The 14371-nt window shown below is 41.1% G+C and overlaps 1 protein-coding gene across 2 annotated transcripts in view; it reads right to left on the reverse strand.

Moving 5' to 3' along the window:
• tmem131l (transmembrane 131 like) overlaps positions 1-2421 on the reverse strand; it is a 46426-nt gene extending 44005 nt beyond the window's left edge. The window contains exons 1-2 of one of the 2 annotated variants that reach the window (XM_063218374.1): positions 2201-2421; positions 1424-1494 (exon numbers count right to left, since the gene is read on the reverse strand). In XM_063218374.1, coding sequence (XP_063074444.1) covers positions 1424-1494; positions 2201-2324 — 195 coding nt within the window. In that variant the 5' untranslated portion in view covers positions 2325-2421. The remainder of the gene's footprint in view (positions 1-1423; positions 1495-2200) is intronic. The other variant, XM_063218373.1, reaches the window with a different exon arrangement.
• Positions 2422-14371: the final 11950 nt, after the last annotated feature.

Consider the following 14371-nt stretch of genomic DNA (forward strand, 5'->3'; position numbering starts at 1 on the left):
TCTGTGTGTGTGAAGGCTGTATAACGTTCTGCTTTTATGTGCTAGCAAGGCCTCCCTTGTGATCCTCTCGTAAAGATAATCTTTCTGAACGTTGTGAGTTTTTACACCACTAAATGACAGCAAGCTGTAACCACGCATAGCATCGCATCATCATCTACTACTTCACAGAACACCCAAATCAAGGAACAACACTAAACTGTTCATCACACAAGTGTCATCAACTGCATACGATAATGTAAGAAAATGGGGCACCTATCGAGGTTTAACAAAGCCATACACCATTAAGGCTAAACAACCCACTGCTTCTATGGTACGTCTAGGAGGGGTGTTATGTGATATCAAACAATACTGGAGGTAGATGTTCCCCAAGATCATTCAAGACAAGTTGCAAATGCCAAATTCGTTTTAAGGACTCAAGGGGTCTGGCATTACGACTTGTCCTCAATTAGGGTTTACCTACTGTAGATTTGCATTTTTTGACTTCAAAGCAAATACACCTTCCTTTTCAGTACACATACAGTAGACTAGGTAATAACATTGTAACTCTGGTGACTCATGCATGTAAGTGGTGTCAGCTGTTAGCTAATCTGACTAACATAACAAAAACCAAGCCAAGGTACACAACAACTTTGGTATTCGTCTATTCAGTCCACTACAGTGTACATTTGACATCAGGGTAACGCTTCTCCCCATACCGCCACAAACGGAAATTTCCGTCACCTAACCTAACACAGAGACGGTTTAGATCTTCCTATCAAAATCTCTGCCTAACATGAGCACCTGAATGGGCAACTGCACTTCACAAATTGAGCTCATCAGCTGTAGCACTTTAAACACGACAACATGTTGGCTGTGCTAGCATGCAGAGGGGGCCAGGGATTGGATTTCGCCTTCAGACCAAATGCACTAACTCTTCACAAAAACAATAACAAAGTCATGTGTGCAACTACGGAATACAGTCGTTGGCTCTAAGGCTCATCGATGCAGCTTAAAACAACAACAAGAAACTTAGAACTACACCAAGTGTATCTTGGTGTACCTTGGCGAATCTCACATAGAACAAAGTAGGCTACCATAACGCAACCAACCACGAGGACTGTCTGTCAGAACTACTAAGTCCATATGGACATGGTCGCTTCCCGCCTCGGGGAGGTTTTGTATTGTAATGTGCAATCACAAACAAAACCTTTTCTTCACGCATACTTCTACCAACAATCCCATTCGCACATGTAATGCCAGAGGATACTATTTCGAGACCACTTAATTGTGGCCAAAATGAACTGTACACTCTTCAAGCAATGCAAGTAAGCAAAACAACGAGGGCGAGTTGTCGGTGCGCATGCAAGGCATGAGTATGACTACTACAGACAAAGGTTTGAGCGAAATAATGTTACGCTAGTTGGTACATTTGCTTGCCACATACCTGCGTGGGGACCAAAAAGTCCACATCTTCTGCCTGCAATACCTCCACCACGCTGGACACCGGAGTGAGGGCTATTTAATAAGCAAAAACGGGGATGGAAGAAGAAGGGTAAATGCAATGTAAACACATGGTATCAGAAGATAGCCTGAACAAACTATAACTGTCACCCGTGCAAGTAGCACCGATGTTTGAAACCAACAGGGGATTTATTAATGTGTTCTAGGTCTGCAAGTATGATGGAGCACGTTATGATACGTGTGGCCCGGGCTGCTCAAGGATGACAAAGGCGTGTAGCCTTCACCTAAGCAGACTCCGACTACGTTAGCTTTGCTAGCAAAACATATCGCCTATAACCACACAAACTATATCAGTAACTCCGACAAAGAACACAACTAACATAATACCGACTTCCCATGTTGTTAACACTACAATTGACCATGCCAGTGGCAGTACTTCACAACAATAGTTTAGGTTGACTGTTTAGAGAGGTACCCGAAATAAGCTGGGCATGTTAACAGGAAACTAAAAAACGGTCTGCTCGAAATGAAAGCTAAGCGTGTTACTATTTAAACACAACGACCAAATCAGTTGCCGAACTGGATGGATGCTTGTAATAACTCAATTATATTGTTTGCATAGTACTACTAGTGTTGTGGAAAGAGCTTCCCAATTTTCACAGACTGACTTGGTGCATGTCAAATTTCAAGCCTTCACTACTCTCCGACATGTTCCTATTGGGTTCAACATTTTCTGAAAAACAAAACAGCCTAATCAGACCTGGCAGTTGTGCACTTCCATACTGAAGACAGGACAATAACAACTGTAGAATCCCAAGTAGTATATTAATCCACGTTTTCCTGTGGCAGTGGCTGCCTTGTTGGAAGTCCTTTTGCCCCGCCATGCTGCTGCTACCTCCAGCTAGCAGCCTAGTTCTACCGTATGTCCGCTAGTCAAGCTGCTTTCTCTTTCTCTCATTCACTCCTCCTCACACACCCTCCGACGTCCTACCTCGCCCTCCTCCTAGTTCCGTGGAATCGGCGATGATCGCCTGCACGTGTGCTGCTGGTGCTAAAACAATGGAAGATAGCCACTATCTACTCTGTAGGCCTACGCAATTTAACACTTAAGACTAATTCACTGGTTCTCAAAATATAATCTGTTCATTAATAGACTGTAGGCTAGCCTATTCATATTTTGGAAATCTTCAGGAAATAGCCTACTTTTTCACGTTAAAGTCGGGACATCAAGTCGGTGCAATAATAAGCCTATCTAGTAGTTATTGTTACAGTGTTATTAGATTAGACTACTGTCCTACAACAATTGCACGGTTATGCTCAAACTGTATTGGTTTGGCTTGATGGAAGCCATTCTAAAAGGCCCTTACAGGGTTCATTTTAGTGCCCTAATTAGAGAGCAGAGTGCACAGACAGACAGGTACTTGGGCAGGTGCTGGGGGGGGGGGTCCTTAGGCCTAGGCGTACTGGGCTATATGGCTATGTTATGATATATGATATGATATATTGAACATAGTATATTGTGGGGAAAAAAGTTTTTTGTAAAGTAAATGGTCCGGTGCTTTAGCACTACTTTCTGTGCACACCTGTGAGGGGGGGCGAAGCGTCATGATGCATGCTGACGCAGACAGGTTTTAAAAGGTTAGGCTCAGTGTTGGAGCACCTAGTCTATCAGGCAGATGTTTCTGTCCCTCCTGAGTCCTGGTATCATGTAGGCCTATTGGCTTACAATGAGAAAGAGGCAACGTGTATAGCTTCACTTATACTGCAAAATATTGTAAAACGTGATTCTACACATGTCACACTACACATGTCACTGAAAAATGCCAAATGTTTATATGCCTAAATGCACAATTAGCATAGGCCTATGAAAGATCATGGCAACCCCATGCATATTAACAGAATTCAGAATTATGGAACATATGTGGGCCTAAAACCAATGTGATTGTCATGGCTACCATCAGGAGACACTAAAAAAGATGTTTTGGCAAGTTCCCCTTGTGCTCTTGTGTAGACGTTTTTTTTTAATTATTATTATTATTTGTTTTTTTGTTTTTTTATGGGGGGGAACACTGATGTTCTCTTCCACTCTGTCACTGCAGTTTGCTAAATGTGTGGTGCAACAGCTGAGAACACATGGTACAGTTTGCAACTTAATAAACATTTGAGATGTTCAAATGGGTTTAGAAAACTTTTCTCCTTGTCGTGTATGCACAGAAGGTTAGTTACTGTATTTTGTTATTTTATTTTCAGCTTTAATTTGAATCTCACACACCTCACGTTATATTCAAGAACTTGACAGACACAAAAACAACCACAGCCTTCGATAGCGCTGCATTGAACCTCTCTTCCAGAGCATCACCTTTCACAACAGGTGGCCTAAAAGTCAGGCCCCATTGGAGTGGATCGGATAGGCAGGTCAGGGGTTAGCACAGCACCTTCTCTAGTTGCACATTAATGTAGTTTCCACCTGTGAGGCTTCTGCTGCAAACATCTGATGGCATGGCAGGCAGAACAGAACCCCCAAATCCAGGAAACTTCAGTGGGACACTTGCTGTGAGATGAAACTGTTGTAAAAAATATTGGCCTATCTAGAATGACAGAAACATTAGAATACAAGATATTATAAAAGAGCAAGCTGTATACAGTATGTGCAGCAGGCAGCAAACAAATTAATACTTTAAACTGGTTATGCCACCTTAAGGCACAAGAAGAGCTTTTAAGCATACTGCATTGCAAGCTTGCATTGCGATACCACTTTGGAATACACCTGCTGGAAGTGCAAATGCAATAAGTGTAGGCACTGAGCACATATTTCGACAGTCAGTTTGTGTTGAAACCAGATATCATAAACGTACATGGTGCTTTGGTCATTGCAAAACACTCGTCACCACCATGGCTTTAGGGCTTTTCACACTGTCATAATCACCCCAGAGTCACCAGCAAATGTCACATGGCCCAGACACCTGCGCTGCCAGTGCTGGTCGAATGGGTAATAACAGGAGACCCGGGTTCCTCTTCACATGCACGTACCATATGCATGCAACACACACACACACGCACACACACGCACGCACGCACGCACGTGCGCACACACGCGCGCACACACGCGCGTGCACGCACGCGCGCGCACGCGCGCGCACGGCTCCAAAGTGCACCATTAATGGAGCATATTAATGACAGGGCTTAAGAAGAGTACATGGAGACAGCAGCTACATGTAGTCAGCTATCTGAAATGAAATTTACCTGATACCTGAGACATCCTCTTTGGTGGAAGCATGTTCCTTTGCCATGGAAAATTAACAAGAGTAATGCATAAAAGCGTAAAAGTAAAATTGCAAATTAAACAGCTTATGGTGAGTGCGCTGTTGGTGGTATGTGAATCTGCCCTTGACATGTCAACTTTAATCATTTCATTGTTTCTTATTATGCAGCAGGATATACAGGTGGAGTGAGTAAGCCATAATTAGGAGACATAACATCCACATTGTTAATGGTTATGATAACATTACTATCATGACTACTTGCATGAGATGTAGCCTATACATATTTCAAGCAAGAAGAGAGAGGACCATAATTCATCTACTTTTCAAAAGTAAAAACAAGCACCAAACCACAGCCATTAGCAGGCTCAAGTCACCGCTTCTCGTCCATTAGGCTCTGGAAATGCCCTGAGGTGGAAAGATGGCAGCTCAATCTGCTCCCTCAGTGAAACTCTAAACTTCTGCCTTCTGCCAGAGGACTCCCCCTTGGCCAGAGGGCAGCACAGGCTATCTCAAATCTATGTTGGCTTGGCACGGCTTAGTTTTAGAGAGTGTGGGGTAAGGAAGGAGGTGTCCTTCCTTTATACAAAAATGGTGTTTATTGGGTGTGTGTGGGTGAGATATCACCAGCATCTGCCTCAAGCACTCCATTTGTGTTTCAGATAGTTCTCAATGCTGTGGATGAGTGCATATGCAACAGGTGCATTTCAGTTCCTGCTGAGGATCGACAAATCACTGATCTAATAAATACTATGATTTATCACAATTTTAAACAGTGAAGTCTGTGTTCTGCAATAATAAAGGCAGGGAAAATATAGAAGCACACAACAAATTACGCATGTTTACAGACTATACAGTCATTCACAGTCTAAATGTAAAAAAAAGAACTAATTCAGCATATGAAAGCTGGTTCAAGGCTCTCCAGAAATGTTTTCTTTTCAAAAATCAATAAATAAACAAATGCACACTACTGCCAAGTTTGGCTTTGACTGTGATTAAGCAAGTGACCCGGGCTTAGTCGTAGGTCAAGTTTGTGAAATGGAGAAGATTATCTCCATAGCTGCCGGCCTGAACGTGTGATGGTAGCAGCCAGGCCGCTCCAAGGCAGTCACAGCTGCTGGATGTGAGCGAAGGTGATGAAAAGTGGATGTTGGCCCCTTTCCACACACAGGGGGGTTCCCACTTGCGTTGATAGCTGTGGTGACACTGCCCCTCTGAAGCAGTCGCATCAGTGGACAGGTCCTGAAAGGGTGAGCCAACAGCACACACACCAGGGCACCACACTCAGCAGTCTATGCAGCATCTCTACCTCATGGCACACGTAGACATGCACACATAGCCTACTGTATGTCATGGGGCAGTCATGGTTGTTAGGGCGTCAGACTTGTAGCCCAAAGGTTGCCGGTTTGACTCCTGACCAGCCAGGTTGGTGGGGGGAGTAATTAACCAGTGCTCTACCCCATCCTCCTCCATGACTGAGGTACCCTGAGCTTACCCTGCTCCTTCGGGGCACCATTGGGGGCTGCCCCATTGCACGGGTGAGGCATAAAATGCAATTTTGTTGTGTGCAGTGAACACTTGTGTGCTGTGGAATGCTGTGCCACAATGACAATGGGAGTTGGAGGTGGGCTTTCACTTCATGTCGTCTGATATGTGTCTGCTCTTGGAGCAGAACACGAGAAACTATCTATCTGTACAAGAGTGGGAAACTCAAGAGGATGCCCCTAAACTAAATGTAACATACTGTAGCTATGTGCATGGCCATACACTCCCCTAACCATAATAGTTTGGAAATCATTATAAGATCATTAGAATCTGAAAGGATGTATTCGTCAGTTCTAAAGGTCATTGTTACTCATGGCCACAGAACAGTAGTGATTGAGTCAGAGCTCATGTGAAAGCCTTTGATGTTCCGTAATCCTGACAGCGCAGTTCTAATATCGCTGCAGCACAACTCTTGTTTCTTTCTGGTAAAAGATCTCCTGGAAGAAGGGCCATAAGTATCAAGTAAATAAACACATGTGAAGACATACACACAGGGGTAAGTTTTGAAGGGTTAGCTGCCCATCCCGGTGGAGTTAAAAAAAATACCAGTCAATAAATTAGCTGCGAAAAGGGCCTTACTGCACTGTGACAAACTGTTAATCTGGGCTGTTTGGGTGGTTCCGTCCACAAGGTCAGCCGCAGCTGAGCATAACGTGCCGGTCGACACAGTTTTTATGCTGAACTGAGCTGAGGGCCATCTGCTCTAGAGAAACCTACTCGACAACAGACACCTGCATCTGACTGAAATTGCAAGGGCACACAGTTGGCCTGTTAAAACATAAGTGCTCGTGGATATCTTTCCATGTGTGGTCCCAATTAGTAAGAAGTAGTATACTTAAAGTTAATTTTATAAAGTATTGTATAAGTATACCAAGTACGGTACTTCAGACCATGTACTTACAGTTTACTACAAAGTATACGGATTTAGAACATTTTAAGTAAAAGTATACTATATAGTTAATGTTAGGTATAGGCACTGTAACTACACTTAAAGTTCAACCCCTAGATTAAAAGGCTATGACTGCCCTCAAAACTCTGGGGAAAAAATAAAATGACACTTCAAAAATTTCAATTTCTCTGGTTGTAGGTTACAATTCCTTATATAGGTATAGGATATGTTTGAATAAAATGAACATCTTTGTTTCATTCTATAAATAAACTAGAACTGCTTACCTGCTTCTGTTCAGTGCCTAGAATATTATCTGAAAAGAGATGTCAAAGGGTTAAGTGCTGAAATTCTCATTCTCATTGATGTCACTATAGAAACAGACAAATCTTGTTGCTGTTAAAAATGGAAAGGGGTCCTCCTACAACAACGCCTTTTCTACTTTAAACGCTAATATTTCTTGAGAGGCCCACTCAGCTTGCTGCAGAGCTATGTCCTTTTTTCCCATTTTCACACGGTGTCTGGGAAACTGCACGTTTTACATGATATGCAATTGCTGTCATAATGTAAGAATAGCATATATTACTCACAAGTCCATGCAATAGTTATTAAAGGAGCACTTCTGTCAATTTCAATATGCTGTTGTATTGCTCACGCAACCCTTGACTTGTCAGGTGATGCTGCATTTTTCGGCTCAGCCTTTTCAGAGATCTGAACTATTCTAGTGGGGGCAGCCTTTGTTTACATTAAAAACCTTCTTAACATAGGCCAACTCAAAATATTATCCCAAAAAGTATTGCAGTTTGCTAGTTGTCTGATGATTTTGAATAACCTTTTGGATGTTATTGGGAATAGGCCTAAATCAAGATTTTTTTTTAAAAATGTAAACAAACTCTGCCCCCATTACAATGGCCAGGATCTCGGAAAAAGCTGAAGAAAAAAAAACTCTCTGGTACTGACAAGTTCAGGGTAGTGTGAGCATTACAACTGCATGTCGAAATTGGCTGAAGTTATCCTTTAAAGCAGTGATTCTCAAAGTGTGGTCCAGGGACCACTAGTGGTCCGCGGCAGAGCTCAGGTGGTCTGCGAGGGGATTTCCATTTTACCAAGAGAAGATAGGAGTAAGCTATATTTGTAACATTATTACAAAGCTAAACATAGCATTTTCACTACAATAAGACAGGCTTGTAAAAAGTGATCTGCATCGAAATTAGCAGTGTCAAATTAGCACCCATCAACTGTCAATTCAGTTGGTAGGCGGTCCCTGAACATATTTGGGGGGACAAAGTGGTCCTCGGTCTGAAAAAGTTTGAGAAACACTGCTTTAAACCCACACATCCCCAATCCAAAGCCATTACTGCTGTTGTCATAGCAACAATGAAAAGTATGCCAGAGCAATGCATTTTATGTTGGTCCCCATAATGCATCCTGAATTCACCCTTTCATGATTCCATATTTTAGATGGAATGGGCTTTCCATTTAAAAGATCACAAGTTCCTAAAAATGGATGAGATCATTGAAATCTCTGTTAGGCCTATGCTTAAATAAATGGTAGTCATTATGAAAAGTGATTTAATGTTTACGCTTTTCTTTTGCCATGTCTGGGTGTAAGGCTTGATGAAGGCTGAAATAGCTCAACACACAGTAATAAATGGATAGCATAAAATAAAAAACAAGTAGTGCCCCGCAGGTTCCTCAACATAAGAAAGTCACATTTTGGCATTTGTTTAAAGGGACACTGTGTGAGATTTTTAGTTGTTTATTTCCAGAATTCATGCTGCCCATTCACTAATGTTATATTTTTCATGAATACTTACCACCAGCATCAGTATTCATTATGACTGGAAAAAATTGCACTTTTCACACATGCAACGGGGATCTTCTCCATGGTCCGCCATTTTGAATTTCCAAAATAGCAATTTTTAGCTGCAAAGATGACGGTACTTGGACCATTCTAGAAAATATTTGTTTCTTACTTAGTAAACTTTCATGTAAAGATCAAATTTGGCAATAGGCAGCCCAGTTTCAATGAGCAGCATGGTTGCAGTACCTTTTTTGACCATTTCCTGCACAGTGTCCCTTTAAAGTAAACAAGACCATGTTTCGCCGTGCAAAAAAAGAGACCCATGTGACCTGGTATTGACCAAAAACTTAACAGAATCATGTAGAAGTCATTGCCCAAGACTTAAACTTAATTGGGCATTTTTGACAGCCATGGCCAAAACTATTGTGACCTATCAGCTATTACCTTAACTTGGCCTAATGTTAATGGTGTCGTAAGTCAGACTGTAGCTTTATGTTGCTAACAGACAGAGAAACAATCAAAATAAATATTAGTGCAATCGATGACTTGGAGTTCCTAAATTCTTATCACCGTGAGTACAGGGCATCTGCGTGAGAACCACGTTACTTCCACCAGTCCATAATGTATATCTGTAAAAGCAACAATGGCTTTGTGTGCAACACACTATGCAGTCTGTAGAGACAGTATATATGCCACAATAGTATATATATAGAAAGGGGAAATGCTACCTGCTTCTCTAGTTCCTCATTGCTGTACTTGCAGAAATGTTAGTGAACACAAGGGAAAGGCCGGAATTAGTCTGTGACGCCCACATACAATAATTCACTGACATCTCAAGTGTGGAAAATAATGTCCTGCGACTGGCAGGGAGCTACACTAATGAGGTTATGTGTTTAGTGGGAAAAGGCGCTTTTGTCTTGACCAGAGACTTCAAGGCCATCAGATAATCAAGGTCATCAGACTGAGCAGTCGCACCCAGAGTACACCATGCCCTAAGTCAGGCATGTCAAACACAGGCCCGGGGGCCAAATCTGGCCCGCAGGGTCATTTTATTCGGCTCGCATGATCATTTCAAATGTGTATTACAGTTGGTCCACATCATTAATGTACAATGTAACAACACTTGAACACTCATATTAAGTGTATGCACGCACAATTTTAGTCCATCTTTAAAAATAAATATTTCGGCCCGCGACCTCGTTACAGATTTTGATTTCGGCCCTCAGTCAATCTGAGTTTGACACCCCTGCCCTAAGTGCACGCAGTCTACCTATCCCACTGTGAATCCATTACTGTTTCACTTCATCATCACATTCACCATATCATACTTTTTCACAGTGATTCACTCATTCTTTTAAACTGGAATGCAAGCAGAAAAAAACAATGACTGAAAAAGGAAGCGAGTTTGCGTGGATTTCATGGTGTATAATTATACTGCATTGGATCCCACCTCAAACTGTCCGTTAATATAAATGATGTAATCATTATGCTTGTGCTAGTTCCACACTGCATTTAGTTAGGAACAGAACATTAGAAAAAAAAGAGTAGATGAATAATGTTCAGACAAGTAGCAGTGGCACCTATTGGCTTAATTAGGCCTATGTATGTTTACAGCTTCATGTTACAGCTTTATAAAATTTGCGTTTTTGAGTCGATAGTTCTTCTGCATGTTTCCTCTATGCTATTTGTGAATTATACTGCTTTGAACAGACCTGTCTCTTCACATGAACTAGTCTGTCTGTGTGACAAAAACTGAGTAAGAAACCCATTAGTGCTCCCCCGCAACTTCAACAAAATAGCCCCTAATCCTCCCAGTCTGTCACTAAATCACCAGCACATCACAGTGGAACCTTGGCCTGGAACATGTGCTTTTAATCGCCTGCCACAAGCACCCAGATCAGATTTCTCACAATTAAGATGACGTGCACAGCACAGACCCTGCCTCACTTTAGCTCTATACACACACACAGGGCTGCAGTTGTTTTCAGCTTGACTTCTCTCATGACCGTGCTCTGACGAAGTTTCAGCCTTTCGTGTGTAGTGTATATGTCAAGGTTCTCTCGCTCTCTCATAGTAAACATCTGAGGTTTACAACAGTGAAATGCGCTCAGAGAGGATGGTTTTGCTTCAGAGATTTGAAATTTGTTGAGTTATTATGATAGGCATGTTCACGGTCTCTCTCCCGGCTATATTAAGATGGAATCGCACCCTGGAGTACTTGGTTGCCATGGCACTATTGGCCCATGCTGCCATTGCCACCTCAACGGTCAGCCAATCAGCATGTATTATGGGATGGTGTGCTGTGGACTGGGCTCCTCATGGGAAGCACATTATGGACAAACATGTGGAACATTTCTGGAATGTTTGTTCTTAAGCACAGACAAATTACACGTGTGAGGCAGCTTTTTAAGGAGTCAGTGTAAAACATTGCTCTACCCAGATACGGCTTTTGTTTTGCAAGAAAATGTAATGTAGACCATTTTTGACTGAAATTCCAGTTATTCCAAGAAACGCACTACACAATCCATTCTATTGCTTGTTGACAAAGAGGGAATGTTTGAAATACTATTGAAGACTTTCAGATTGATTCATGTACCGTATGGATGGTATGCTTGTTGTGCATGTGCAGCTGCTTATTATGCATCTGCATGGAGACTGAGGTCTAGAAGCCAGTAAATGCAGGTGTTTATCTGTGGATTTACATGGTAGTTTGAAACATTACTGGTAGAGAGTGCATCCAAACTGCCAGGTTATTACACAAGTTTTAGCTGTAGGAGCAGTACATTAACTTTAAAAAAAAAGTTGTCCACACAGTTGTCCATGCAGTCCTTTATGGGTCTCTGGCGCCCCCCTCTGTCACTTTTCAGGTCCGCACTTTTGTAGCCTTTCCTGTGATTTGATGGCTACTATGGGAGTGACACAAGCATACCGGTACATATGCCTTTCATCCTCAGCACGTGTCACTTGATTGTGTTTTCCAAACTTTGTAATGTTGCCAATTGGAACAAGCCACCTGACACAAGCCCATTTGGGCAATGATCTATCCTTTTTTTCTCGATTGTTATAGTTATAATATAAAAATGTAAAATGTATTTCCTGCTGGCATTCCATCCCAGCTTTGTCATAAAATGTAATAAGTAGGCTACAGACAAAACATCATTTAAAGACTGCATCATTTATTTTTGTGCAGAGTGCTGAAGAGACAAAGCAATTATTGGTCGAACTGTAAGTTGTGAGCATAGTACACAGCAAGCATTAGGGCCAGAAGGAATCACAACAGACAGCCTACAGTGTCTGTGAGGACTACAACTGATGTCGTATAATGTAGAACTATCCAGATGTTGGAATGTGTGAGATGTGGATGTAGGCCTAGTAAGGCTGTTTCAGAGCATATAGGCTATGTGCACAACATTCAAGTTGATCCTACCACAGATACAATTATTTGAAAAAAAAAAAAAACCTTACATAATACAAATCATGAAGTATAAACATCAAGTCAAATGTTAATGACACAGATTCATCTCAGAATTAGAAAAAAAGGTAGGCTATGGACTCCACATGAAAAGTACTTGAGATCTGAAATGGGCATGAACATCTCTATGGGCACTTCCGTCATTTGGCATCATAGTTACTGTATGTGCACAACGAGAATTAAATAATTTAACAAGAAAATAGGTCTATATAACTGTGCAGAGATCCTCACATGCAATGTATGCATTTGAAAATAAACATTGTTTAGCAGTCTGTTAAATCAGTTTTAGAATATGTCTTATAACCAGTAAAACATTAGTGACAGTGTATCCCTTCTTAATCCCCACCGCATAAGGCTTCCCATCTTCAGCCATGCTCACTTAGCATGGGTCACTGATGCCATGATAAAATAAAATGCTATTGCATAATCCAAGTCAATCAGGAGCATGACATGTATTACACGGCATATTTCAAAAGAAAGACGGTCCCTTGTGTCCCCAAAAGCTTGTGCTCATCACATCCTACAGTACAAAGTCTACAATAAGTGCTTCACTTATCTCCGTTTTGCAGTTCCATTTCAAATGGTCTTATGTGGACAATCGCACTTAAACATTCACACAACAACCATTTCCTGCATCAGATAGAAGTTATTTATATCCATTCCAAGTTCATTGGCTTATTCGGTATTCACCAGTAAAAAAAAAACGAAGACATCATAGTGAAGGACTCCATCCATAAATTAACAAAAGAAAATAAAAGAAAACAAAAAACAAAACTTTCACCAAAACACCAACATAAATGTGTTTTTTTACATCCACTTCACAATCAAATATTAATTTAAATAGTAAAACTATTTTAGTGGATGGCTCTCAGCAGTGTTTCCCATACATTGAGGAAACTATGGCGGCCCGCCATAGTTTAAATTTGGCCGCCATAGTTTCCGAAAATGTAAAAAAAAAAAAAAAAAAAAAAAAAAAAAAAAAAATTTTTTTTTTTTTTTAAACTTTTTTTTTTTTTTTTCGATTCCCGTTTTTGTTAATGAATTACGATTTCCTTCGCATTTTCCTCCTGGAGTAAATACATCCTTTAGAGAACACCACAACTGCTTGAAAGACAGAGGGATCAAAAGCCGAGTCAAGTTGTTGTAGTTAACTTGGGTTTGGGAGTAATTCAAAAAAACCTTCAGAGAAGGGACAGTTGGGATGAGTTTACTAACACTCCCCAGGCTTTGTTTTACAGTTGTAATGAGTTAGGTGACAGTAATTAGTTAGGTGACATAAATGTGTATAAATAAATAGATTACTCTACTTATAAATTAGGTGACATAGGTGACATGTGTAATATGTTGTTCAGCCCTTTTAATGGGAGGAATTTTGAAAAACTGGCCCTGTTACCAGCACCCCTCATGTAATAATAATGATAATTTCATGATACTCAAAGTCGCTTGAATGTGTACGCCTATGTGTGTGGGGGGAAAAGGCATAGCCTACCCTCTTAGACCCTTTTTGTCTATGCGTTAATTTCACAGTGCTTTTAAATTCTTATCTCTGCTCCTATCTTGTTTCATAATTTTTTTCATTACATAGACCCCTGCATGAGGGACGAATGAAACTGTGTTGTAAACACAAATGATTCACTGTAGGCCTACTGCTACTGCATTTTTATTTTATTTAGAATATAAATGACAATGTACTACTATTATACATGTCATGTCAATCTTATGTAGCCTTATTTCTCAAAATATAAATGGCTGAAATGTAGGCCTATGCCTATAGTTTCTCCATGCGCCAATGTCATACTGTACTCATTGTTTTGCTGTTTTGCATTTACGCTGCGTGAATACAACAACCCCCCCCCCAAAGGCCCGCGTGAAAAGACACCCCCCCCCCCCCCCCCCACACACAAAAAAAAAAATCCCAGCTGCCCCCATAGTTTCCAAAATTTCTGTGGGAAACACTGTCTCAG

The sequence above is a fragment of the Engraulis encrasicolus genome, chromosome 16 (assembly GCF_034702125.1).
Source record: "Engraulis encrasicolus isolate BLACKSEA-1 chromosome 16, IST_EnEncr_1.0, whole genome shotgun sequence".
NCBI classification, from domain to species: Eukaryota; Metazoa; Chordata; class Actinopteri; order Clupeiformes; family Engraulidae; genus Engraulis; species Engraulis encrasicolus.